Raw genomic sequence first — 26,195 nt, forward strand, 5'->3', positions numbered from 1 at the left:
GAACGAGACTATGTATTGCACTCTGGTGTAGGAATACATGTATACGACTACAAAAATTATCTAAAAATTTTCGTAATATTTAAAATCTGACTATTTTCACGGTATTTATATATAAGTTTCCTTGAAAAACAATGCTTCAGCATACATTACTTTGAATTTATCATTTTCAAGAACTTAAGTCTTGTCAGCAGTGATGATTTGTGCGTAGGTCCAAACACTGTTTCAGTTCCGGTTTTGCCAAAGTAACTGCATAGGAGAGTTGATTAAAATCAACTCCCAAAAATGTTTCTGTATCTTGATCACTAATGGAAAGAACTATTACAGGCTACTTTGCCTGCTGTTTAATTAATCCATATTTTCTTTATATACTAATGTTTATATCATGAATAAAATACATCTTAAACTAACTATTAACTTAAATTTGATAGGAGTAAAGAACAAATTTGAGTATTGTTTTTTTTTTTAAATAAATAGATATTATTTAATGCACCACACTGTGACGATTACATTATACATTTAAACATAATACTGATCATGTAGAAAAGAGAAATATCAGATTATAACACAAAAACTGTAATCTATATCTGCTGTTTTCATTTAAATAGCGCAATATCATGATGCACATTTTCCAAACTTGCACAGTTTCTTTATATTTTTAAGTTCATTTGGAAAAGTCATTTCGTACTATACAAGAAAACCGATTTTAAGAGATTCTTTGAAAAAAGCAAACAAAAACTTGAAGTATCAAGTAGCCAAATATGGAATGTATATATTAAACTTCTGTGCTTTCTGTGTGATCCACGGCATGTACATTGTGACGTCAGTGTAGATTCCGGGAGCCCGAGGCTGAGCGCAATCGTACCCCCAGCTCGTGATACCTGGAAGTTACAGGAAGTTACATGTAGATCTTGCAATAACGCCCAGGACGGACATGTATACAAATATGAACTAAATGTTGGGAACCATTTTGATATTTAGTTTACTTACCGACTTGTACCCATAATCCGTTGTGGTTTTTTATTATAAACGGACCTCCACTATCACCCTATATTTGTAAAATTCAAAATATATATGTGCATGCAGATTTCATACAATGAATAAATACGCATTTTATTGATGTGTGACAAAATTAAAAAAAAAAAAAACTAGGACAGTTCGAATATAGGATAACACAAACTATCAAACGTGTTAATTTTACTCGATGTATTGACTCAGGGAAAAACTAAATTTTACAGTATATGTTGGTAGAAAAAAACCTAATAGTTTAAAAAATTAATTGTTTATTACTATATAAGGTATACTCTGCTTGGCTGTGCTCTCGTTAGTATGTTATTTAGTTTTATTTCACCTGTATTCGGTTTAAAATTAAAATATCAATGTTTACAATAAAAACGATGTACATGTTCATGTATTTATTAAAACTTACTAAACACGCGTCTTTCCCGCCTTGTTCATACCCCGCACAAAAAGTGGTCTGTGGCAAAAATTCGCTCCCATACCAGTTGTGGGCACCGCACACTCGGTCGTTAAGAATTGGTAGTGATACTTGGTTTAATACAAATCGTGGGTTATCCTCTAATCCATGAAATATATCATCAGTAATGTTTAATGGGTTAGTATTTGTCTTCGAAGTAAAGATTATAATATATATATATATATATAACAATATTCATCTCTCTCTCTCTCTCTCTCTCTCTCTCTCTCTCTCTCTCTCTCTCTCTCTCTCTCTCTCTCTCTCTCTCTATTTTACCTCTTGTGTCCCCCCATCCAGCCACGATGCCATAAACATGATTAGAATGAGAGTGGTGATTTAGTAAAGAACTCAGGGAGAAACCAGGTAAGCATATGGGCATGACAAAGCTATTGAACATCACACGCTCGTTCAAAATGAGTATCGCTATGTCATTTCTGGCTGTATCCTTGTCGTATCCCTCGTGCATCATTATCTGGTTTATCGTGTGTTTCTGTTCAGTTAAGTCCTGGTATCGAAGATGATGCTTTCCGACATAGGCAAGCCATCGTCTTGGGTCAAGACTCTCTGGGCTGCAACACCCAACGTGACCACACATTCAAAATGAATTTAAGCTTTTAATTTGTTATTGAATAATGGAATGTAATGATGCAATTTTAAAAGTAATCATTCGATGCTGTATAGTTAAAAGTAATAAAAGTAATGAATTTCAAATTAACTTTTCAAAATGTTTTGAAAATAACATACTCTTCGAAGCAATGGGCTGCCGTTAACACGAGTCTGTCTGTTATGACCGATCCACCACAAACCTGGGCCCCATTCTCCGTCAACATCACCTTCGAGAGCCAAACAGGAACTTTTTCTAATCATTTTTCAATTTTAATGTGGGTATATTACGATGTTTTGGAGCGAGTTTAACACGAATTGAAAAGCCATGCAGACCCCGCCGACACCAACTTTCCTCAATTTTAATCCCCAGCCTCAAATCTGGGGTTTTATCCTACAATCATGCACTATTTCATTCATGGTTTTGAATTAGAATTATTTTAACAAGACCTTGGACTTTCGGAAGGATGTAACAATCTTTTTCTTGCGTCAAACAAGTAAAAAATTACGCTGGTTTCAAGTGAAATATAGACAGATGGCCGGCATGCGTATTCTTAGCTCAAAAGCCAAACAAATCGTGTTGATTTCAAAGAGTCATTGCTGAGTGGCCAGCAATTAATGATTCCCATTAATGAAATAGACATACCTACGTCACATTGCTGTTTGACACAACTACCCAAGGTCCAAGCACTTGTTGAAATGGTTCTAAAAGCTTGAAAAATGTTGCTACGTTGACGCCAAGTTTATTATTATAGTACCCCCCTTCCCCTACCCAATATACTGACCATCCATGGCAGGGACCCCATGCGAGCTTCCTCACCCCCTATCACGCGGTCGAAGTGATCGCTGTGGTAATGGATGGGGTTTTTGACTGGGTGACCACATGAGCTGTAGGTTTGTGGCAATACTGTTGTAAAATATGTACAGAGAGTGTTATATTTTTCTGTTACATCATTACGGCATTTTGTTTCACAACCAACCATTTTGTTATCTTAAAGGGGCATGGTCACGATTTTGGTCAAAAACTATTTCCACAATCATAATGTTTACAATGCTTTACTAAGGCATTTTTAATAGTCATTTCAAATTTGGGTGCCATTCGTTGAGTTATAAGCGAGTTACAGAGCTTACAATTCTTTGCTATGTTAACAAAGCTTTTATTTACGTTTTGAATGTTGAAGTAAGAATTCCAGTTGTAGAACTAAAATGAATGTGTTAAACGTTAGGAACTGTTTATCCATGCTTAAAATGAATAAGCAGACAGACAATTCAACTTGAAAACGATTTTTGACTGGTATATTGAACCTATGTAAACAAAAACAGGGCACGAACATCGTTTACATGACAAGAAATCGTGAGCCATGTATCTTGCTCCTAATTCTGCAACTGGCTCTGAAATTTCACTTGATCTCTAGAAATGCACTCCTTAGCATTATAAATAATAAAAACAGAAAAAAAGAAACTGACAAAAATTGTGACCATGCCCCTTTAAAAGCGTGTAACATAATATTGATAGCTCAAATACCATAGATTGATTTTTAGCGTTAAACGTGACTGTCACAATGAATGTTCAATCATTTAAATAAGCAGATATCGTATTTAACCATCAATGATATACATTGGGGGGGGGGGGGGGCATTGAAACAGTTTCTTACATGCATAACACATGTATAGCTTAACAAGAGTTTCCAACCTCTGTTTTTGGATTACCTCTAGTCTGGAAATTTTGCATCATATATTAATTCTATTCGTATATTCATGTTCTACAATGGCAAATAAACTATACTGAATAAAAAAAATTGAGAAAAAATCACGTATGTGCAGAAATTAGTAAGGTTGAGGCGGTTGGTTTTCAAGAAAAAATGAAATTTTTCATGTCTAAATCGGTTCAGAAAACTGTAAAGTTATAGCTTCCTAATTTCCAAAAGAGACCAAATGCTGTGCTTTGAGATTTCTTCATTATTTCGATAAAATGTATTTGAAAAATATCTCAACATTTCAACAAAATATATTGACATATTAAGCTTATATTTCATAAAGGTAAAGAAAATATTAACTCCAGTTTTTGCCTAAAATTGGCTTATTTCATGACATATCTCAAAATTTACCTTTTAGACTTTTCCGACAGTTCTGTTATATAATTTGATTTAAAAGTTTGAGACGTTTAAATTTAATTTATTCTTTTGCTTGCTGAAATGTTATCGACGAAAACAGCGTTTTATTAGGTCAAAATACTAATAAAGAGATAGAATTGTGAACATTTTCTTTATAATAGTTTTAATTTAACTTTTTTTCAAATAGAATAAATATGTATATTATGCCATGGTTCATTCCGACAGAAAATAAAAGAAAAGTGATTTATCTGTAAATTACACTTTCAATGCAGAAAAGGCATGTTTAATGCAGTGTAGCGCCAAAAGAAGCGCATAGACCCTCAATTTTTGTTACGAATTCTGGTTAAGCTGTGGGTGAAGATATTAAAAAGAAATACTTGAGAAAAAACTTTAAGACTTTTGATAACAGGATCCAGCCTCCTTCAATGGAATCGTAACATGCACGTTCTCTATCAACATTCTCGTTAATGATATTTCAAAGCTGATATTATAGCCTTATTCTAAAGTTGAATTTCCGGGATCCATTTTTGGTCATCTCCCTTTATTTTTTCAATATCTCCTCCTTTTGTTTTCTATAATAACTGTAACAGGTTGCTTTTCTTCATTTTTATTTCACACTTCTACATTCTGTAATGTCTTTATAGATTACTTTAAAAGATCTCTGTAAACTACACACATATATAATGTTATTAATCAAAGTACTGAAGTACTGACGGGTGTTGATTTTATCGATTATTATTGTTTTTAAAATCAACGATATGTTATTTTGCATGGCAAGTAATTCATAAGCTGTATTTACGCACAATTTTATAACTGATATGAATTCTCGGACTTTTCCGACAAGAATTTCGAGAAAACCTCATTTATAAAAATCTGTTGTGTAATATTAAAAGATAGAATTAATTCCATCAAACTATGTATCAGTAATCGAAATATTTCTAAACATTGTATGGATCTAAGCAATATTGAACTCTAGTCTCGTTCAACCAGACGCCCGGCTGTCTTCGTAAATCGACTCTCAGCTTGTCGGAGATTTACGGAGACAGCCGATGGTTGAACGAGACTATGTATTGCACTCTGGTGTAGGAATACATGTATACGACTACAAAAATTATCTAAAAATTTTCGTAATATTTAAAATCTGACTATTTTCACGGTATTTATATATAAGTTTCCTTGAAAAACAATGCTTCAGCATACATTACTTTGAATTTATCATTTTCAAGAACTTAAGTCTTGTCAGCAGTGATGATTTGTGCGTAGGTCCAAACACTGTTTCAGTTCCGGTTTTGCCAAAGTAACTGCATAGGAGAGTTGATTAAAATCAACTCCCAAAAATGTTTCTGTATCTTGATCACTAATGGAAAGAACTATTACAGGCTACTTTGCCTGCTGTTTAATTAATCCATATTTTCTTTATATACTAATGTTTATATCATGAATAAAATACATCTTAAACTAACTATTAACTTAAATTTGATAGGAGTAAAGAACAAATTTGAGTATTGTTTTTTTTTTTAAATAAATAGATATTATTTAATGCACCACACTGTGACGATTACATTATACATTTAAACATAATACTGATCATGTAGAAAAGAGAAATATCAGATTATAACACAAAAACTGTAATCTATATCTGCTGTTTTCATTTAAATAGCGCAATATCATGATGCACATTTTCCAAACTTGCACAGTTTCTTTATATTTTTAAGTTCATTTGGAAAAGTCATTTCGTACTATACAAGAAAACCGATTTTAAGAGATTCTTTGAAAAAAGCAAACAAAAACTTGAAGTATCAAGTAGCCAAATATGGAATGTATATATTAAACTTCTGTGCTTTCTGTGTGATCCACGGCATGTACATTGTGACGTCAGTGTAGATTCCGGGAGCCCGAGGCTGAGCGCAATCGTACCCCCAGCTCGTGATACCTGGAAGTTACAGGAAGTTACATGTAGATCTTGCAATAACGCCCAGGACGGACATGTATACAAATATGAACTAAATGTTGGGAACCATTTTGATATTTAGTTTACTTACCGACTTGTACCCATAATCCGTTGTGGTTTTTTATTATAAACGGACCTCCACTATCACCCTATATTTGTAAAATTCAAAATATATATGTGCATGCAGATTTCATACAATGAATAAATACGCATTTTATTGATGTGTGACAAAATTAAAAAAAAAAAAAACTAGGACAGTTCGAATATAGGATAACACAAACTATCAAACGTGTTAATTTTACTCGATGTATTGACTCAGGGAAAAACTAAATTTTACAGTATATGTTGGTAGAAAAAAACCTAATAGTTTAAAAAATTAATTGTTTATTACTATATAAGGTATACTCTGCTTGGCTGTGCTCTCGTTAGTATGTTATTTAGTTTTATTTCACCTGTATTCGGTTTAAAATTAAAATATCAATGTTTACAATAAAAACGATGTACATGTTCATGTATTTATTAAAACTTACTAAACACGCGTCTTTCCCGCCTTGTTCATACCCCGCACAAAAAGTGGTCTGTGGCAAAAATTCGCTCCCATACCAGTTGTGGGCACCGCACACTCGGTCGTTAAGAATTGGTAGTGATACTTGGTTTAATACAAATCGTGGGTTATCCTCTAATCCATGAAATATATCATCAGTAATGTTTAATGGGTTAGTATTTGTCTTCGAAGTAAAGATTATAATATATATATATATATATATAACAATATTCATCTCTCTCTCTCTCTCTCTCTCTCTCTCTCTCTCTCTCTCTCTCTCTCTCTCTCTCTCTCTCTCTCTCTCTCTATTTTACCTCTTGTGTCCCCCCATCCAGCCACGATGCCATAAACATGATTAGAATGAGAGTGGTGATTTAGTAAAGAACTCAGGGAGAAACCAGGTAAGCATATGGGCATGACAAAGCTATTGAACATCACACGCTCGTTCAAAATGAGTATCGCTATGTCATTTCTGGCTGTATCCTTGTCGTATCCCTCGTGCATCATTATCTGGTTTATCGTGTGTTTCTGTTCAGTTAAGTCCTGGTATCGAAGATGATGCTTTCCGACATAGGCAAGCCATCGTCTTGGGTCAAGACTCTCTGGGCTGCAACACCCAACGTGACCACACATTCAAAATGAATTTAAGCTTTTAATTTGTTATTGAATAATGGAATGTAATGATGCAATTTTAAAAGTAATCATTCGATGCTGTATAGTTAAAAGTAATAAAAGTAATGAATTTCAAATTAACTTTTCAAAATGTTTTGAAAATAACATACTCTTCGAAGCAATGGGCTGCCGTTAACACGAGTCTGTCTGTTATGACCGATCCACCACAAACCTGGGCCCCATTCTCCGTCAACATCACCTTCGAGAGCCAAACAGGAACTTTTTCTAATCATTTTTCAATTTTAATGTGGGTATATTACGATGTTTTGGAGCGAGTTTAACACGAATTGAAAAGCCATGCAGACCCCGCCGACACCAACTTTCCTCAATTTTAATCCCCAGCCTCAAATCTGGGGTTTTATCCTACAATCATGCACTATTTCATTCATGGTTTTGAATTAGAATTATTTTAACAAGACCTTGGACTTTCGGAAGGATGTAACAATCTTTTTCTTGCGTCAAACAAGTAAAAAATTACGCTGGTTTCAAGTGAAATATAGACAGATGGCCGGCATGCGTATTCTTAGCTCAAAAGCCAAACAAATCGTGTTGATTTCAAAGAGTCATTGCTGAGTGGCCAGCAATTAATGATTCCCATTAATGAAATAGACATACCTACGTCACATTGCTGTTTGACACAACTACCCAAGGTCCAAGCACTTGTTGAAATGGTTCTAAAAGCTTGAAAAATGTTGCTACGTTGACGCCAAGTTTATTATTATAGTACCCCCCTTCCCCTACCCAATATACTGACCATCCATGGCAGGGACCCCATGCGAGCTTCCTCACCCCCTATCACGCGGTCGAAGTGATCGCTGTGGTAATGGATGGGGTTTTTGACTGGGTGACCACATGAGCTGTAGGTTTGTGGCAATACTGTTGTAAAATATGTACAGAGAGTGTTATATTTTTCTGTTACATCATTACGGCATTTTGTTTCACAACCAACCATTTTGTTATCTTAAAGGGGCATGGTCACGATTTTGGTCAAAAACTATTTCCACAATCATAATGTTTACAATGCTTTACTAAGGCATTTTTAATAGTCATTTCAAATTTGGGTGCCATTCGTTGAGTTATAAGCGAGTTACAGAGCTTACAATTCTTTGCTATGTTAACAAAGCTTTTATTTACGTTTTGAATGTTGAAGTAAGAATTCCAGTTGTAGAACTAAAATGAATGTGTTAAACGTTAGGAACTGTTTATCCATGCTTAAAATGAATAAGCAGACAGACAATTCAACTTGAAAACGATTTTTGACTGGTATATTGAACCTATGTAAACAAAAACAGGGCACGAACATCGTTTACATGACAAGAAATCGTGAGCCATGTATCTTGCTCCTAATTCTGCAACTGGCTCTGAAATTTCACTTGATCTCTAGAAATGCACTCCTTAGCATTATAAATAATAAAAACAGAAAAAAAGAAACTGACAAAAATTGTGACCATGCCCCTTTAAAAGCGTGTAACATAATATTGATAGCTCAAATACCATAGATTGATTTTTAGCGTTAAACGTGACTGTCACAATGAATGTTCAATCATTTAAATAAGCAGATATCGTATTTAACCATCAATGATATACAATATTAAACTAAGTGGACTATGTTTTGCGTTTTAAATAAATTATAAATGGAGGCTTTGTGTTCTTGCTCTAATTGATGTCATCAGTTTTTTTTTCATAATCAATGTTTCGTCATTCCACCATCAAAGAATTCTATACAATAAAAACGACCGCTTATTTGGACAAAGGGTGACATTGTGCTCGAAACATCAGTACCCATACAACAATTTGTCTGAAATATACTCCAAATGACGAAGTTATGCCACTTCTGACATCCTTAACATTAAAAAAACCGCACGGTTCACTTGCATACATGTACTTAGTCTAGTATCATCAGAGGGCGTTACACGTATAAATATTCAGTATACGTTTACGAAGATAGTGTTAAAAAATGTTGCTTGGAACACTCCTGAAACACCATATAACGTATGGATATTTTGTTTTGTTCGTAAATAAAAAAAGATTAATTAAACGATGTTTAGTGATAGATACACCTCCAAAATATTAGATAGGAAAACAAAACAAAATTGTACAGTAAAAATCATAATATTCGGGTTCTGGAATACGGCTAACATTCCTTTGCCTTAAACCAAAATAAAACAATCAGGAACTAAAAGTACAAAATCAAATGCAAATATGCTTAAACCTGAACCCAATCAAAGAACTGCATTCAAACTCACCATGACACAAAACCAAAACACAACACAAAGTCCTAATCATGGTCGAGAAACTCTGGGGTATTTAGAAGCTTGTAAATCACGATGGGCGACGAAGGATCACGAATCTAGAGATAAGGCGTTGATCTTATATATGTACACCAATATGTATATATGCGAAGTATGTTTTTACATAACTAGATCAGTTTATTACTTACATAATCAAACCAAAATATGCAATGAATCTAAACCGTGTCTAGAACAAATCTCGTATATTATACTTGATTGACTATATATAAAAAAGATATTGGCATACTTCTTTATCATACACGCTAGAATATCTTGTGACCTTCGATTTGAGGAAGTCCCTAGACACACAATATTAACATGTAATGTATATTCACAATGAAATTGATCATTTTCTCAATGATAACGTGAAATATATAATAGATACATATGTATGTATTATGTATGTATGTATGTATGTATGTATGTATTTCATGCAATGTAGACTGCATAGCCTGTATACGAGGGTTGTCCCAAAATAGCGTAGACAAGTGGCGTTATTCAGTTAATAGAAGAGGAAGGTGAAATTTGGGCCACAAAGAGTTCAAGTAATTTGCACTCAAATAATATTTTGAAAGTAACTATTGTTTGAGATTTAATTAGTGAAATAACGGCATGTTTGATCGAAAATTCGACATGCGGCACAATGTCAAAAAAGAAAGTTAATATCAACACAATGAAAAAAAAATTGAGGTAAAGTACTTTTCGAATGTATAAATTCAAATAAAGCATATATTCATATTTGATAATAAATCTTTTATTTACTCATAAAATGTGTTGGCTGTAACAAAACTTTTAAATATTTTATAGCGAGTTTTGTGACAATTTTAAAAGTTGAATTGTTATAATGACGTCAGCGTTTAGGACGGCGCAGCAGTAATTGAAAAGAATGTAAAGACTTTAAAACAAATCCTAAGGGGCTTTTGAAGCAAATAAAATTAACAAAATCGATTAGAAATGTGTTTTGTGAAAAAGTAGTTGAACAATATTGAAAATATTTGGACGAGTATGATGCCATAAGCGGAAAAAAGAAAATCGACGAATATAAATGAACGTCAAAATGCGGAACGACACATTGCTCCACTTGACAAAAGTTGTTGTTATTAATTGTTCATTTTCTCAAAAAATAAATAAAGTACATGTACAGATATGAATTTTTCAGTACATGTATTGTTTGCCAAAGGGTCATTAGTCGAATGGAATTGCAGTGAAAAGATTTTAAGTTAATATATGTTCTGTCAACGCTATTTTGGGACTAAATTCGTAGATGTATTGTACATGTATAAAATTAGAACCTTAAGAAAATCATATGTGTTTTACATGTAAAAGTGACCTATCATCATTTAAGAAATGCTTATCGTTATATAAAATTATACAAGCCATGTATGCAGAAGCTATAAGAGTACGTGGATTCAGATGCTTACAAAACTACACCACACCCACCCAACTTTTTCTCGAAACAGATATTTTTTCTTAAACTAACATATACAAAATTGAATTTTAAACTGACACCCCTCCCTCCCGGACACACACCCACACACACACACCCACACCCACACACACTACATGTATCATAACGCTCAATCCCGGATTCTCCACCACAATATTATAATATTCCATTACTTTATTAAAATAAAGCCATTTCTTTGTCATGTCCACGGGCTTTATGATATTTAGTCTATACAGATTCTCGAGATCTTTGTGTTGCTGGAAAGTATCCTCCTCTACATGAGGAGTAGCCTGTGTCCCAGTCTGTATAAAAAGAGGAGGCAGAAAGAAAGACAGCTTCTAGATGAATAGTCTCTTATTTAGATATAACATTTTGATACGACATTTTAACAATAAATATTAATATTAATTACAATGAAATTTATCAACATTAATATTCATTACAAAATTTTCTGAAAGTAAAACCCTTGAATCTATTAACTTTACTTTTGAGAATGCGCGCAAGCGTTATACAGTTATAATTTATCTTACCTGTATAAAAAGAGGAGGCGGAAAGACTGAAGAGCTGTGTTTCCCGCACCCCCATTTTATATGCACGGACACTGCGCTACAACATTCTCCTCCTAATATTTAATAAGTAAATGCAATCAAGTGCATACTAATGATCTGACGCACAGTGGTCAGTAGTAGCATTTTATTTACATTTCTGACCCGGCGTCGACAGGCTCATCAATGGACTTAATTACACATTTCTCCTTGAAAATAGACAAACATACGCTATCTTTATAACGCATGTACTATAACCAATTTCTATAGAATTTCCATCATGATACATGTATGTTAAAATATAATAATAGAAAACCAGTCATAGATTAGGATTTCGGAGATAGGCGAAGTGGTTATTGTTTGTTGGCTTGTCAAGATTTGGAGTAAGTCTGCCAGCCCCCCTCCCTTTATTTTAGCGTCTGACATTTAAGGACATAATTATTCATTTTTTATTCGCAATGGAAATTTCACACAATATGGCATTTTTTAAAAAAAGCTCATCATTTAAATCTTTGCTCAATATCAATCATTCGTGTGGCATGTACATGTATACATGTACATGTATAGGTATGGATTAGCAGTAATGAGTTCTACAGTTATCATGGTTATACGTGTGAATAGAGTACTCATATATTATATGTATCAATCTACATGTACTAAGGATGTATATTTATCGAGTTTTAGAACGAAGATTTACAGCATGATGTATTAGCAGTTTTTTAAACAATGAACATTCTACCGACAAAATTTTAAGGTATACATGTATGATATTCATCCTACTGTAGCCCTTTTCACAAAAAAAATTTCAATCTTAATTATTTGACAAACGAACATGCGCGGATCCAGAAAAAGTCGGAATGGGGGGGGGGGGGCTAAAATAATCATCAGAAACATTGACAAGCCAAGAAAAATGCCTAATTCCCAAAATCATGAAATTCCTTATCAATGGAGGGGGGGGGGGGTGGCGTAGTATACCTATAACTCCAAAAAAAAAATTTCATATATTCATATACCTAGGAAAAAATAAAATTCCCTAAATCATGAAATTCCTAATCTAGGGGGGGGGGGGGGTTCGATTAGTATACCTATAACTATGCCAAGGGGTCCGAGGTATATTTGCGTTAATTCTACTATGTAAATTTAATAAATATTCATTTTCCATAGGACCTCCCCCCCCCCCCCCTTTCTAGATCCGCGCATGACGAATACCTTCGACCTTGACATTAGTTACGATTGTAAACTAGGATCATATATGAGTTACTGTTCCTTGAAGCAGTTAACAGTACGACTTTATAGGTATGCATATACGAAACTATGAAATTCGATGTTTGATTATCTTGCTTTATACAGTAGTATAGTGAAGTTGTTAACATTATTTTAGGCACAGGCCTCTGAATTTCTATCAATAAGCCACTAAATGTAGGGGAAGAGAAAGATATATATATATAAATACATTATATTTATATATAGATAGGGTATATATTTTCTCTTCCCCTACATTTAGCGGCTTATTGATAGAAATTCAGAGGCCTGTGTTTTAGGGAGGGAAGGGAAGGGATGGGGTGAGGTGTTTCACCAACTTTACGTGAACTCGCACAAAAACCTGCCTTGGACACTGTTATAATAAAATGACGATTATCTATATACTACGCCAACAGTTTATCATTTATTTCTATGACGTATTACATATTCCAGTGCATTGGTAACGTTATATGTTTCACAGAGATCCTATAGTTTGCTTTTGTTTTTCAGATGGGGGTATTTACCGAGGGTCACGCTCTGTTAGTGGATACCTTGTTGACAGGTGGGCTGTTTCTTCTGCTGTGGTATCTGTACAAGCTTCTATTAGCTCCCCTCTTCTCTCCACTTAGAAAGGTAAACTTGCAAATGGCAGATCTAAAAGTACATTGTACATACATGTATATAATACTGTCACAGTGAACTGTATAGAAGCCTTATCTATAGTATATTATGCTGTTGCTTGACCTTTACATACATTTATAAGTATTCTAGTCTCCTACAGGTGAAATCTTTCATAGTGCATGTACATGTCTATATACACAAATGCAGTGTATTTCGGTTTTTGTGATACCATATAATAAGTCATTCATTTTAATTATCTATATTATAGGTCCATATCACAAAATTATCTTATATGTGTTTAGAAATTAAATGAACAGAATTTGTTAATTAAGCAATAGAAAAGTTGAATGTCAACAAACCTACTATTTTTGTTCAATTCTAGATTCCAGGATGCCCTTTTATTCCAATTGTTGGAAACATGCTTGAGGCACGAAAAGCAGAGCCTATGACCAATGCTATCAGGTATATATCAAACCTACAGACTCAAGTTTCTATGCACAGTCCTTCAAAGTTTTTTCTATTTCTCATGAGTCTCTTGGCGTGTAATTTACATCTAAAATTCAAGATATTTATTTGATCACTTTTTTCTCACCTAAAATAACAAAATATAATATGAAAATTGAGTTGTGCAGAGTAAAAATTTCTGTAACAGCAATGAAGACTTTGAATTTTCTATATAAACCAGCATTGTTAATTGCATGTACAGCATTTAATATTCCTATGCTTATATCAATGCTGCATATTATATCATAAACTTGTGTGTGTGTATATATATATATATATATATATATAATAATTTGTATACATGCAGGATTCATTTGACAATTTAATGATAGTCATCCCAAAAGTCATTCAAAACATATTAGTAAATATGATTTCCTACAAACATATGCTCCTATTCATTAAAATGACTAAAATGGTTAAATGGTTTTAAAAAAGCTAAATTTTTCTCCTCTAATAGGTGGATGAAGAGATACAACTCAAAGATCATTCGTTTCTATTACTTTGGAGGACAGGAGAGACTTTTGGTTGCAGATCCAAATATCTGTCGTCAAATCTTGGTCACAAACAGTCGGAATTATGCAAGGCCAACGGTATTATCAATGTAAGTATATTTTGATTGATAGAAAGCCTTTTTAGCTCACCTGAGCTAAAGGCTGAAGTGAGCTTTTCTAATCATATTTGTCTGTTGTTTGTCGTCATCATTGGTCAAATTTTTACATAAGAATACATAACTTGTGTGGAAGCATCCTTAGATACAGCAGATTTTAATTTGTTAAAAAATCATGCTCCCTAGGGGTAGGGTGGGGCCACAATGGGGGGGGGGGGGCAAATTTTTTCATTAAAATATATAGACAAAATCTTAATCCCAGGGTAAGGTGGGGCCCCGATTTGGGGGTGGGGGTGAAATTTTATGTATTTTTAAGAATACAAGGGTTGATCCAAAAGTAATGTCACACTATGCACCACGTTTCACACTGGCGCTGTATTGATCAAAATTTTCCTTATCAAAATTCTAATTTGAAGTAAAGTTTTGATTAAATTTCGATAAACACTGAACAAGATATTGATGTTTATAGCAAGATAGATATACAGTGACATTGCCGCGTCATGAATTTACTTCTTTTTTAAGGTTTCTATTTATAAATAAATTACATGCTTCCAAAATTTGAAAAAGACCCAAACAACACAATATTTTGAAACAGATATATCATAGACTTTTTCTAACTGTTTTAAAAAATTAGGGACTGTTACTGTCCATTTCAAATATCTACGCAATGCAGTTTTTGCTTCGATGGATAGAAATCATTAGAAAATGTACTGGAATTGACATATCAACCTAAAATTGAGAGCGAGTGAAAAGGGCTCCCTTATTGTGGTTCCAATATTTAATAAAAGCCTACGTCATGTTAATAAATAAATTAAATACAGAAGATACACACTCTGAAGGGAAGTTAAAACTAGGTTCTTATGTCATGAGTGAAATCATAAAGCTAAGTTCATGACTTCTTGAAGAGACCTCAACAAACTGATTGCACATTATATAATACCCATTATATTACCCTATTGATTACAAAAGGAGTAATTAGTTACTTTATGAACAAAAAATGGAAAAATATGTGAAATAGGGCATCGTGGCCAATTTTTATAGAGCACCAAATGAAGAAATTCTACAAGACTGCCAAAGATCTAGAAATGACGTCTCTAGCGTGCGGCGACTATCCTTGCTTCACGCTCTACAAAATTTATTATCTTCAGAAATATTTATCATAATGCCTTAAAATTTTCAGATCTGAACTGAATTAGGTAGATATCTCAAAGCACAAGTTTTTGTCACTTTATGCTTATTTTTCACGATTTTATTGCATCTGTGGCATTACTTTTGGATCAACCCTCGTATGTAGAAAAAAATCTAAATAGCTACAAAAGCTGTAACTTTTGTGGAAACATCCTTTAGTATGTAGTGTAAGTTCAAGTTTGATCAAATTATGATTGAGGCCAAATTGGGGTGGAGGGGCATTGAATCTTTTTTTCATAGGTAATAGATTTGATTATTCTCAAAAACTCAAATTTTATCATATATGGTATTACTTATAAGCAAACATCTTTGCATTTATCAATTCTTGGTAGTTAGACTGTGGCCCCTGGTTTGTTTTTGGCCATACAAGGCGTTCAAAGTTTGATGAAGGTTAATGTTTATATGAATTGTTCTTCTTGATCTTCTTGAGAACTGCAATGCTCAATATGTAATATGACTATGAAATCATCCAGTTTCAAAAGAGATTCAGTGTAAGAATATGTAGAGAAAATTTTTGAAAATATTTTCATAAATACATGAGCTGTTTTACTACATTGTTAGATATTTTTGTATATGATCCCATGAAGCTAATTTTATCATGGCTGTAGTTGCACAGGTGAGTTATGTGGCCCATGGCTTGTTTTTTCTCATTGTGAGTAACAGTAATTGATATGCTGAAATCTGATTAAATTCTCTGAACAATTATTATCATAGTTATTAGAGGTAGCTAAACAATATTAAATATTCATTTTTCAATTAAAAGTTATGAAATTGTAAACAATTTTCAGCAGTAGTTGATAAAAAGTAGTTGAATTCTTTGAATTTGTGTAGTCGTTCTGTGGTACTAGATTAATATCTAAATTAGTGGTAATTGGATATCTAATCTGAATTATACATGCAGTTTTTAGAAGCAATTCTAACCGAAATTCGATTTTTCAGTGGTAATCAATAATAAGAAATCGAGTACTATGAATTTTTGTACAGTTTTCATGGGTTAAGTTGATAGAAAATATTTGAATTTTCTGAACTTGTGTATAGAGTTTTTAATAGCTGTAGTTGATATTTTACATAATCAAATTCTCTAAATTTGTGAACAGTTTCAGCAGTAATTGATATTAGGTATTTGAATTCTCTTAACTTGTGTACAGCTTAAAGGGGTAGTTGATATTAAGTACAGTCAAACTTCGATATCTTGAACATAGATATCTCGAATACAGTGGATGTGTCGTAGTGATTTGTAAATCCCAACGACATTTTTATGAAGTATTTTACTTTCAATATCTCGAATACTCGGATATGTCTCGAAGTTTTTAAACTGAGTCCAATCTAGTTCGAGATAACGAAGTTTGTAATTAAATTCTCTGAAAGAACTACCAGTATATATAATATGAGCTAATTTGGCCCCCATAATTCGCCATTCTTTAAGTGTTTCTGGTACAATAAAATGTTATGTTATATTTCAGAAGAGTTGATGTAAAATATATTTTACTTATTTTTTAATTTATTTATTTTTAATATATTAAAATCAGTCAGAAATTGACATTTTTCTTATCTTTTTATGAATGGGAAATACAGAGCGCATGCATGAACAAGGAAATTTTTTTTGTCACTTATTAGCCTTGGCTAGATACATCTCTGATTAAAATATTTTGTTTGTTCAAGCATGCACTCTATGTTTTCTAAAAGAAAAACTGCTGGAAAAAAAAGCTGTTTTAAATATGCTAAAGATGTCATATTTCTAAATTGTGGGCATGCAGTTGAATAAAAAAATAAACATTATGTAAAAACATCACATATATATCTGTACAAAGAAAACAGAATTACTGTAAAATGATGATGTTCATTTTAGGCCCATATATATATATATATATATATATATATATATATATATATATATATATATATATATATATATATATATATATATATATATATATATATATATATATATGTGTGTAGTCCTTTTGTACAGTTTTCAGCGATATACTGGTACAGCTCCTCTGTTTGTGTTGTCTGGGGAAGCTCATCATGTGATAAGAAAGATTTCCAACCCAGCTTTTTCACCTTCTGTATTGTATGGTTTGTGACATTTTCAATTCAATATTATTTTCTTTAGTCAATTAATGGCTCAAAAAGGGGTATACTGAAGGTCCTCCATAAACAAGTATTTGTATATTTTCATAAATTTTCTGATTTATAAAAATATATGGTACCCGTATATCAGTACAATAATTAAATAAGCTTATCCACAAATATTTTGGGAAAAAATTTGCATTGAATGCTTTCATTTTAACAATTTCAAAATCATTTGGTAAATACTGTTTCAATGAAGTGTTGAACAAAATTTTGAAAAAAGGAGGGCTGGATGCAAAGTTTCATAAGAGCTAGATTAGTGCCCCTTTTCCTTTGAAGGATCATGAGCTCATTGAACTGTACTTTCGAAACTTTTATATAAAACATTTGATTTTTTCCTCTAGATCTGTTCTGTCCTCTAATTTGAATTCAGACAATGAACCTGAAAAGACATTGTCAAATCAAAGATAATTTTAGCTTGTGTACTGTAGTATTGTGAGAGTCATGCTTCTGGAGAAGGCAATTGTTTTTTACATCGGCAATGCCTGAATCCTGCTCAATCCAGTTATGATTATTTACATAATAAAATATATGTTTAAATGAAATCATAGATGCTGGTATTTGTATGAATAATACTTATTAATAATTTGTTCTTTTATCAGATATGATTCCTGTATTTCAAGAAAAGGCTATCAATCTTTGTGCAAAATGGGAGAAGTTACAGGAGAGTGCCAATACAGGTTATTCAGATGTGGAAATGCAAAAAAACCTCCAAACAATGGTCAGTCTATAATACTTGATCTCTATGCATGTTTACCTTTTAAGCTCACCGAGACGAAGTCGGGGGGGGGGGGGGGGGGGGGGGGGGAAGCTTATACTATACCCCCGGCGTCGGTGTTGGCGTCTGGACCTGGTTAAAGTTTTTGTTGCAGGTCCTGTATCTAAGTTATTTTTAGTCCTATCTTCACCAAACTTGCATGGATAATGCATCTGGACCTACTAATGGACTTGAAAGACTTGGATCCTGAATCTGGGCCATGAATTTGAGATGCTGGAGGAGGTTAAGGTTTTTGGAGCAGGTTAAAGTTTTTGGTGCAGGTGCCCATTGATAGCAATTTCTAAGTTACTACAGGTCCTAACTTCACCAAACTTGCATGGATGGTGCATCTTATGATATTGATGCACCCGACAGGCTTGAATGCTGAATCCGAGCCATAGGTTTTGGTTGCTGGAGGAGGTTAAGGTTTTTAGAGCTGAATAAAGTTTTTGGATCAGGTGCCCTTTGATGATTATATCTTAATTATTACTGGTCCTAACTTCACCAAACTTTCATGGATGATGTGTTCTATGATACTAATGCACCTGACTTGCTTGAATGCTGAATCTGAGCCATAGGTTTTGGATGCTGGATGATGGTTTTGTTTTTTTGGAACAGGTTGCATGTTTAATAGATATTAGTACTATTTCAAACTTGCATAGTTGATGAAACTTTAATGTAAATAAATGGCAGAGGTATCTTCAGATGCAGAGCCTGATCTCCATTATCAAGGATGCTAAAAAACATATTTCATTTAATTATTACTAATCCTAACTTCACCAAACTTGCATGGATGTTGCCTCTTATGATACTGATGCATTTGACAGGCTTGAACGCTGAATTTGACATGTAGGTTTCAGATGCTGGAGAAGGTTAAGGTTTTAAGAGCTGGATAAATTTATTGGAGCATGTGTATGGAACGCCTCAACTGCCTTATGTAGATAATCTTCATAATATGATGATACTTCAACATTACATGCTGATACTTTAACATTACATGATGGTACTTTAACATTACATGCTGATACTTCAACAGTACATGCTAATTTTTTTTGAAAAAGCACCTAAACAAATACTTCTGTCATTCATGTTACATGTAGATTGGACATATGGGGATTAATGGGTTCTTCCTGGAGATCCTCGTGAAAGAGTGGGCAATGAAAGCACTGATTTGTTCAACAGTACAGTTACTGCTAAAATCAGATTCAACAGCAATGCAATGCTTTATCCTTTGCATGATCTTATAAGTTGCATGTGTGCATGGTTGTCGTTTGCCTAAATACATTGCACCAAAACAAATCATATGTTTCGACAATATTTTTACTCAGTAGAGATCCTCTCTCATGAGCTGTAGTGTATTGTGTACTTCTTCAGTTCCAGCTTTTTTCTTCTTTTTATTTACACATAAATCCACATACACACATATTTCAGACATATTTCATACATTTCAAGATTCTACATATCGTAATATCTTATTAATCTAAAGGAAATAGATTATCCGTGTAGTGTGAAAACGTGTTTTCTTGCAAAAAAAAATATATAGATAAAAAAAAATAGCAGTAAATGAAAAGAGAAAAAGGGAGATATAGAGGATAAAAAAAAATACAATAGAAAAGGGGGTACATGTATCAAAATATTTGTTCACAAGTCAATATAATTAAAAAAAAGAGAATAGTTTAAGCAATCACATATGTCATAAAACTTGTTATAATTTCTCACAAATTGTTTGCCAGTGGTTTTCATAATCTGAGTATCTACAGTTTTTAGCTCACCTGAGCTGAAAGCTCAAGTGAGCTATTCTGATCATATTTTGTCCGTCGTCCGTCTGTCCGTCCGTCTGTAAACTTTTTACATTTTGAACTTCTTCTCTAAAATCGCTAATCCAATTTCAACCAAATTTGGCACAAAGCATCCTTATGGGAGGGCGAATATAAATTGCAGAAATAAAAGTCCGATCTGTATTCAAAGCGGAGAAAACCTTGAAACTGTAAAAAAAGGGGGGTGCATTTTTAAAAATCTTCTTCTCAAGAACTAATTAGTTCAATTCAATGTAGTTTAGCATAAATTATCCTTATGGGAAGGAAAATATAAATTGCAAAAATTAAGTGCTAATTCTGATTCAAATCTGAGTTATTACGAAAATAATAATAAAGGAAATGCGTGTTTCAATCAGTTTAATAGCTTCGGGCTCGGCATACGGTAAGAATTACCTACGGTAAAATGGGTAGGCAAGACTTGGTCTGAGCAAAACAAAAGATTGGCAGGTATTAATCTGCCAATCTCATTAAAATTTCGGGATATTTGATGGACCAGTATATTTGTATTCGCTGTAAATATTGCTGCAAAATAATGCGTATTTGGAATTGACGATTGCCGATCTGCCCCGGCTTTTATTTTGCCACGGCCCGGGTTTGCATACCCATTTTACCAAGACTAGTATTCCATACTTCTAAAACGAGGTTCTTTGTTTAAAGCAGCCATGACATTATACGAAAAAGGGTCGATCTGACTATGATGAATTTACTTGCTATGCAACCGTTCGCGTATGAAAGGAAATTTTTGAAACATGCAAAATATATTGGTGCCGATTTTGTGAAGTGAATTAAGGCTAAATATTTCAATGCGTTGACAGTTTTCACACATGACGTTGGTGTTAGCTTGTTCTGATTTTCGTTTCGTTTTCATTATTTATGCTTTGTAACCTGGGAACTATCGTCTGTATTTCGTGATTTTTACGTATCAAATAAAACAGAGACTACGGTAAATCAAACAGTTAACAGTTTACCTGCGCAAATTAAGCACAATCTGATGTAGGGGTACTGAAGTACAATTCATTCTATCAATAATTCGGCATTATCTTTTGCGTAATGGTAGATTAATGCAATAGGTTTTATTGAGATGCTCGGCATTTTCTCGAGTTTATTCAGTTTAAATAGAGTTTGATATCGCTGACGGAAATATGTAGGTATATACATGTATATATATGATTCATTTCGAAAAAATAAATTGTGTTCTTTATTTGTTATACAATTGCATGTTTCTTGTGTTTAATTGTTACCCTACAATTTCTATTTACTAACCATATTTGAGTGTTAAGCTTCGAATTATAAGCAAGATACAGAGATTTGCTCACAATTCTATGTTTGTACACAGATCTTAAAAGCTAAAGATTAAAAAAGTAAAACAATTGTCAATATTTATTACGAAAATTTTCAAAGTCTGTTCTTCCAGAAACCAACTTATTGAATTGTAAACTTAACCTTTTTAGCTCACCTGAGGGTGGGGCCACAATGGGGGGGGGGGGGGGGGGTCGAAGTTTAACAAATGAATATATAGAGTAAATCTTTAAAAATCTTCTTCTCAGAAACTAATCGGCCAGGAAAGCTGAGACTTGTGTGGAAGCATCCTCAGGTAGTGTAGATTCAAAGTTGTGAAAATCATGACCCCCGGGGGTAGGGTGGGGCCACAATGGGGGATCAAAGTTTTACATAGGAATATATACAAATAATCTTTAAAAATCTTCTTCTCAGCAACTAATCAGCCAGGAAAGCTGACATTTGTGTGGATGCATCCTCAGGTAGTGTAAATTCAAAGTTGTGAAAATCATGACCCCCGAGGGTAGGGTGGGGCCACAATGGGGGATCAAAGTTTAAAATAGGAATATATACAGTAAATCTTTAAAAATCTTCTTCTCAGAAACTAATCCGCCGGCAAAGCTGGAACTTGTGTGGAAGCATCCTCAGGTAGTGTAGATTCAAAGTTGTGAAAATAATAACCCCTGGGGGTAGGTTGGGGCCACAATGGGGGGTCGAAGTTTAACATATGATTATATAGAGTAAATCTTTAAAAATCTTCTTCTCAGAAACCAGCCAGGAAAACTGAAACTTGTGTGGAAGCATCCTCAGGTAGTGTAGATTCAAATTTGTGAAAATCATGACCCCTGGGGGTAGGTTTGGGCCACAATGGGAGGTCGATGTTTTACATAGGAATAAACAGAGTAAATCTTTAAAAATCTTCTTCTCAGAAACTAATCAGCCAGGAAAGCTGAAACTTGTGTGAAAGCATCCTCAGGTAGTGTAGATTCAGAGTTGTGAAAATAATGATACCCAGGGGTAGGGTGGGGCCACAATGGGGGGGGGGGGGTCAAAGTTTAACAAAGGAATATATAGGGTAAATCTTTAAAAATCTTCTCAGAAACTAATCAGCCAGATGATTCTTTATAATTGTTAAGACTTTGGCCCCAGGACAATTTTTTGGCCTCACGAGAAGGTTCAGAGTTTGATGTACGTTTATATCCCATATATAAACTATTGTTAGGGATCTTTTTGAGAACTGCAATACTCAACATATGATATGACTATAAAATCATCCTGTTAGAAAAGGGACTTATGATTATAAACATAAGAATATCCAGGGGAAAATGGATTTTATTTATACAGGATCTACATGTATTATTGTACATTGTCCAGATAGTTTGTATTATGACTCCATTGAGCTGATTTTATCATAACTATTGTTCCTCAGGTGAGCGATGTGGCCCATGGGCCTCTTGTTCAATAACATATATTTTTCAAGCAGAATCCTGTTTTTTATTATTTGTAGTTCCAGCTTTTTAACATGATCCAAACTAGTCTCAGTGGACCTTAGTCCTATATGATCAATCTCTGAAACAGAGAAACGGCCCAAATGTTAAAACTTCCTTATTTTTAGAACCACCGCAAAGTGAAATAGCATCATATAATGAAGTATCAGCATGTAATGTTGAACTATCAGCACGTAATGTTAAAGTACCATCATGTAATGTTAAAGTATCAGCATGTAATGTTAAAGTATCATCACGTAATGTTAAAGTACCATCACGTAATGTTAAAGTACCATCACATAATGTTGAAGTATCAGCATGTAATGTTAAAGTACCATCATGTAATGTTGAAGTATCAGCACGTAATGTTAAAGTACCATCATGTAATGTTGAAATATCAGTATGTAATGTTGAAGTACCATCATGTAATGTTGAAGTATCATCATTTTATGAAGATTACCTACATGAGGCAGTTGAGGCGTTCCATACATGTGCCCTCTAATGATTATATCTTATTAGTCCCCTACCGGTTTTCACCGGAGGGGACCATAGCTTTCCTCTGCATCCGTCAGTCCGTCTGTCTGTCCATTCGTCCGTCTGTCTGTCTGTCCATCCGTCTGTCTGTCCCACTTCAGTTTTCCACACTTTTTTTCTTTATGCGTTTGAGGAATGATATGAATTTTGCTGAACAGCTTCAAAATGTCAAACTACAGATCAAGTTTACACTTTTGTAGCGTCTGGTTGACATATTTTAGAGAAAATTAATTTTTTATATTCCAATTTTTTAATGTTCGGGTTTGATATTCTGCATAACAGTGCATTGTTTTCACAATTTCCACAAACCGGTAGGGGACGTGTATTGCTTATGCAATACTCTCAGAATGCTTGTTTATTACCGGTCCTTACTTCATCAAACTTGCATGGATGATGCGTCTTATGATACTGATACAGATTTGAATGCTGAATCTTGGCCATAGGTTTCGGATGCTGGATGAAGTTTAGATTTTTAGAACAGGTCACATGTTTAATAGATAATGGCTTGCATAATTGATTTAACTATAATATAAATGAATTGCAGAGGTAGCTTCAGACGCAGAGCCTGATCTCTATTGTCAATGATGCTTAAAAATCTCCTACCTCACTCAGACCTGCTTGATAGAGGTGTTTGTTGTTAAATGATATAACATGATTCCTTTGATATCATATTCTATGATATGATACACTATTGTTTTATATGATACAATATATCATATCACATGAATAGTTATATGATACAATATGATATTGTATCAATTTTTTGTACATTATGATTAAATATTGTTTAATGATATTGTTATGTATAGTATTGTATATTATTATACAACATTGTATTATATAATATTGTATAATAAATAATTGTATCGAATGGTATTGTTTTATATTATACTGCACAATATTATATTGTATATTGCACAATATAATATTGTATCATATGATAGAATATTGTATAATATATAATATAATATGATATTGTATTATTATATGATATTGTTTATATAATATATTATTATATCACAAGAAATTGTATTATGTGATATTGTAATGTATAATATTATATCATATGATAATATTGTATAATATGATAGTGTATTATATAATATTTTACTATATCAGATGATATTGTATTATATGATATGATACAATGATTTATCAAGTTATTTTGAATCATATGATACAATATCATATTTTGTTTTCCCTTGAACTGAAATGTCACACTTTCATTGGTTTAAACATAGCACATGATTGCCTCATATATCTCTATATTTGTTCGGTGAGAAATAATATTAGGCAATATGGCCGTCATTGGCCGACGCTTCGCTTACTCATTTCGACATTTCATAGTACTTTTATACATAAACCGCATGTTGTAAGTTCTTAAAGTACTTGTAGTAGTTGCCCTTTGAAATTCTTTAAAATTAGAGTAGTTGCCCTTAGAACAGAGCTGTATTCCAAGGGCAACTACTCTAATTTTAAAGAATTTCAAAGGGCAAAAACTCCAAATACTTTAAGAACTTACGGCATGCAGTTTATGTATTAAATACTATGAAATGTCGAAATGAGTAAGCGAAGCGTCGACCAATGACGGCCATATTGCCTAATATTATTTCTCACAGAACAAATATAGAGATATATGAGGCAATCACGCTATGTTTAAACCAATGAAAATGTGACATTTCAGTCCAAGGGAAAACAACATTATTTATTACAGTATTATATTGTATGAAATGATATTTATTGTAAGTATCATAGGATGCAATATCATATTTTATATTATTGTATTGATAGTCATTATCTTTAATAATACTGTATGAAATTAACATATGATTATCATGCTATTTTTAAACATATGATATACGATGTTGTGTCATTACAGTATCCATGAATATCCAAGATCATTAACTATGATTTTTAAATAATATGATAAATGTGGTCTTATAAAGATGATGCCTCATAAAGTTTATGCCTTGTCTCGCTGAGCTTCGTAATCTCTGATTACCTATGTTTACTATAGGTTAGGTTTTTTTTATATAAAACTTTCTCTCTTAATAATTTGTGTTTTACAGACATTAGATGTTATCTGTAAATGTGGATTTGGCTATGACACGGACTTTTTAAAAAGTCCAACCTCCTCGGAGGATGAAGATGGGATACGATCCATTGTTAGTGGTGTCAGAGAAGGGTATTTATTCATTTATATTCAGAGTTCTTCAAGTTATTAATAGCTTTCCATAAAGATTCGATGAACTTTTAAGGAGTATTTTCTGAATAAGCTCAAAAGCTATGAGGGGTGTAAAATGAAAATAAATAGGTTTGTACCCTTTGACACAGGAAATTTTTACCGAGGACTTGTTATATACAGGTACTACCAACTTCCTTATTT

At 33.2% G+C, this 26,195-nt stretch overlaps 3 protein-coding genes across 4 annotated transcripts in view; 1 reads left to right on the forward strand and 2 right to left on the reverse strand.

Annotated features, from left to right (window-relative positions):
- Window positions 1-577: 577 nt before the first annotated feature.
- LOC128164922 (transmembrane protease serine 2-like) lies at window positions 578-3,060 on the reverse strand. Its single transcript, XM_052829033.1, has 6 exons — window positions 2,863-3,060; window positions 2,219-2,307; window positions 1,751-2,043; window positions 1,427-1,575; window positions 988-1,045; window positions 578-878 (listed from the first exon to the last, which is right to left on the reverse strand). The coding sequence occupies exons 1-6, from the start codon at window positions 3,058-3,060 to the stop codon at window positions 745-747; spliced, it is 921 nt and encodes a 306-aa protein (XP_052684993.1). The 3' UTR covers window positions 578-744.
- Window positions 3,061-5,823: 2,763 nt separating this feature from the next.
- On the reverse strand, window positions 5,824-9,709 carry LOC128166994 (transmembrane protease serine 2-like). 2 transcript variants are annotated; one of them, XM_052832480.1, is made up of 7 exons: window positions 9,605-9,709; window positions 8,113-8,234; window positions 7,469-7,557; window positions 7,001-7,293; window positions 6,673-6,791; window positions 6,234-6,291; window positions 5,824-6,124 (listed from the first exon to the last, which is right to left on the reverse strand). In XM_052832480.1, the coding sequence occupies exons 1-7, from the start codon at window positions 9,642-9,644 to the stop codon at window positions 5,991-5,993; spliced, it is 855 nt and encodes a 284-aa protein (XP_052688440.1). In that variant the 5' UTR covers window positions 9,645-9,709; the 3' UTR covers window positions 5,824-5,990. The 2 variants fall into 2 exon arrangements, with proteins under 2 accessions (XP_052688440.1, XP_052688439.1); XM_052832479.1 differs by having other exon boundaries at window positions 6,673-6,821.
- A 3,684-nt stretch (window positions 9,710-13,393) lies between these two features.
- Window positions 13,394-26,195, forward strand: part of LOC128166846 (cytochrome P450 4c21-like) — a 28,821-nt gene continuing 16,019 nt past the window's right edge. Inside the window, exons 1-6 of the mRNA XM_052832270.1 lie at window positions 13,394-13,516; window positions 13,887-13,966; window positions 14,466-14,609; window positions 17,776-17,882; window positions 18,539-18,657; window positions 25,879-25,994. Coding sequence (XP_052688230.1) covers window positions 13,394-13,516; window positions 13,887-13,966; window positions 14,466-14,609; window positions 17,776-17,882; window positions 18,539-18,657; window positions 25,879-25,994 — 689 coding nt within the window. The remainder of the gene's footprint in view (window positions 13,517-13,886; window positions 13,967-14,465; window positions 14,610-17,775; window positions 17,883-18,538; window positions 18,658-25,878; window positions 25,995-26,195) is intronic.

Source organism: Crassostrea angulata, chromosome 10 (genome assembly GCF_025612915.1).
Source record: "Crassostrea angulata isolate pt1a10 chromosome 10, ASM2561291v2, whole genome shotgun sequence".
NCBI lineage: Eukaryota > Metazoa > Mollusca > Bivalvia > Ostreida > Ostreidae > Magallana > Magallana angulata.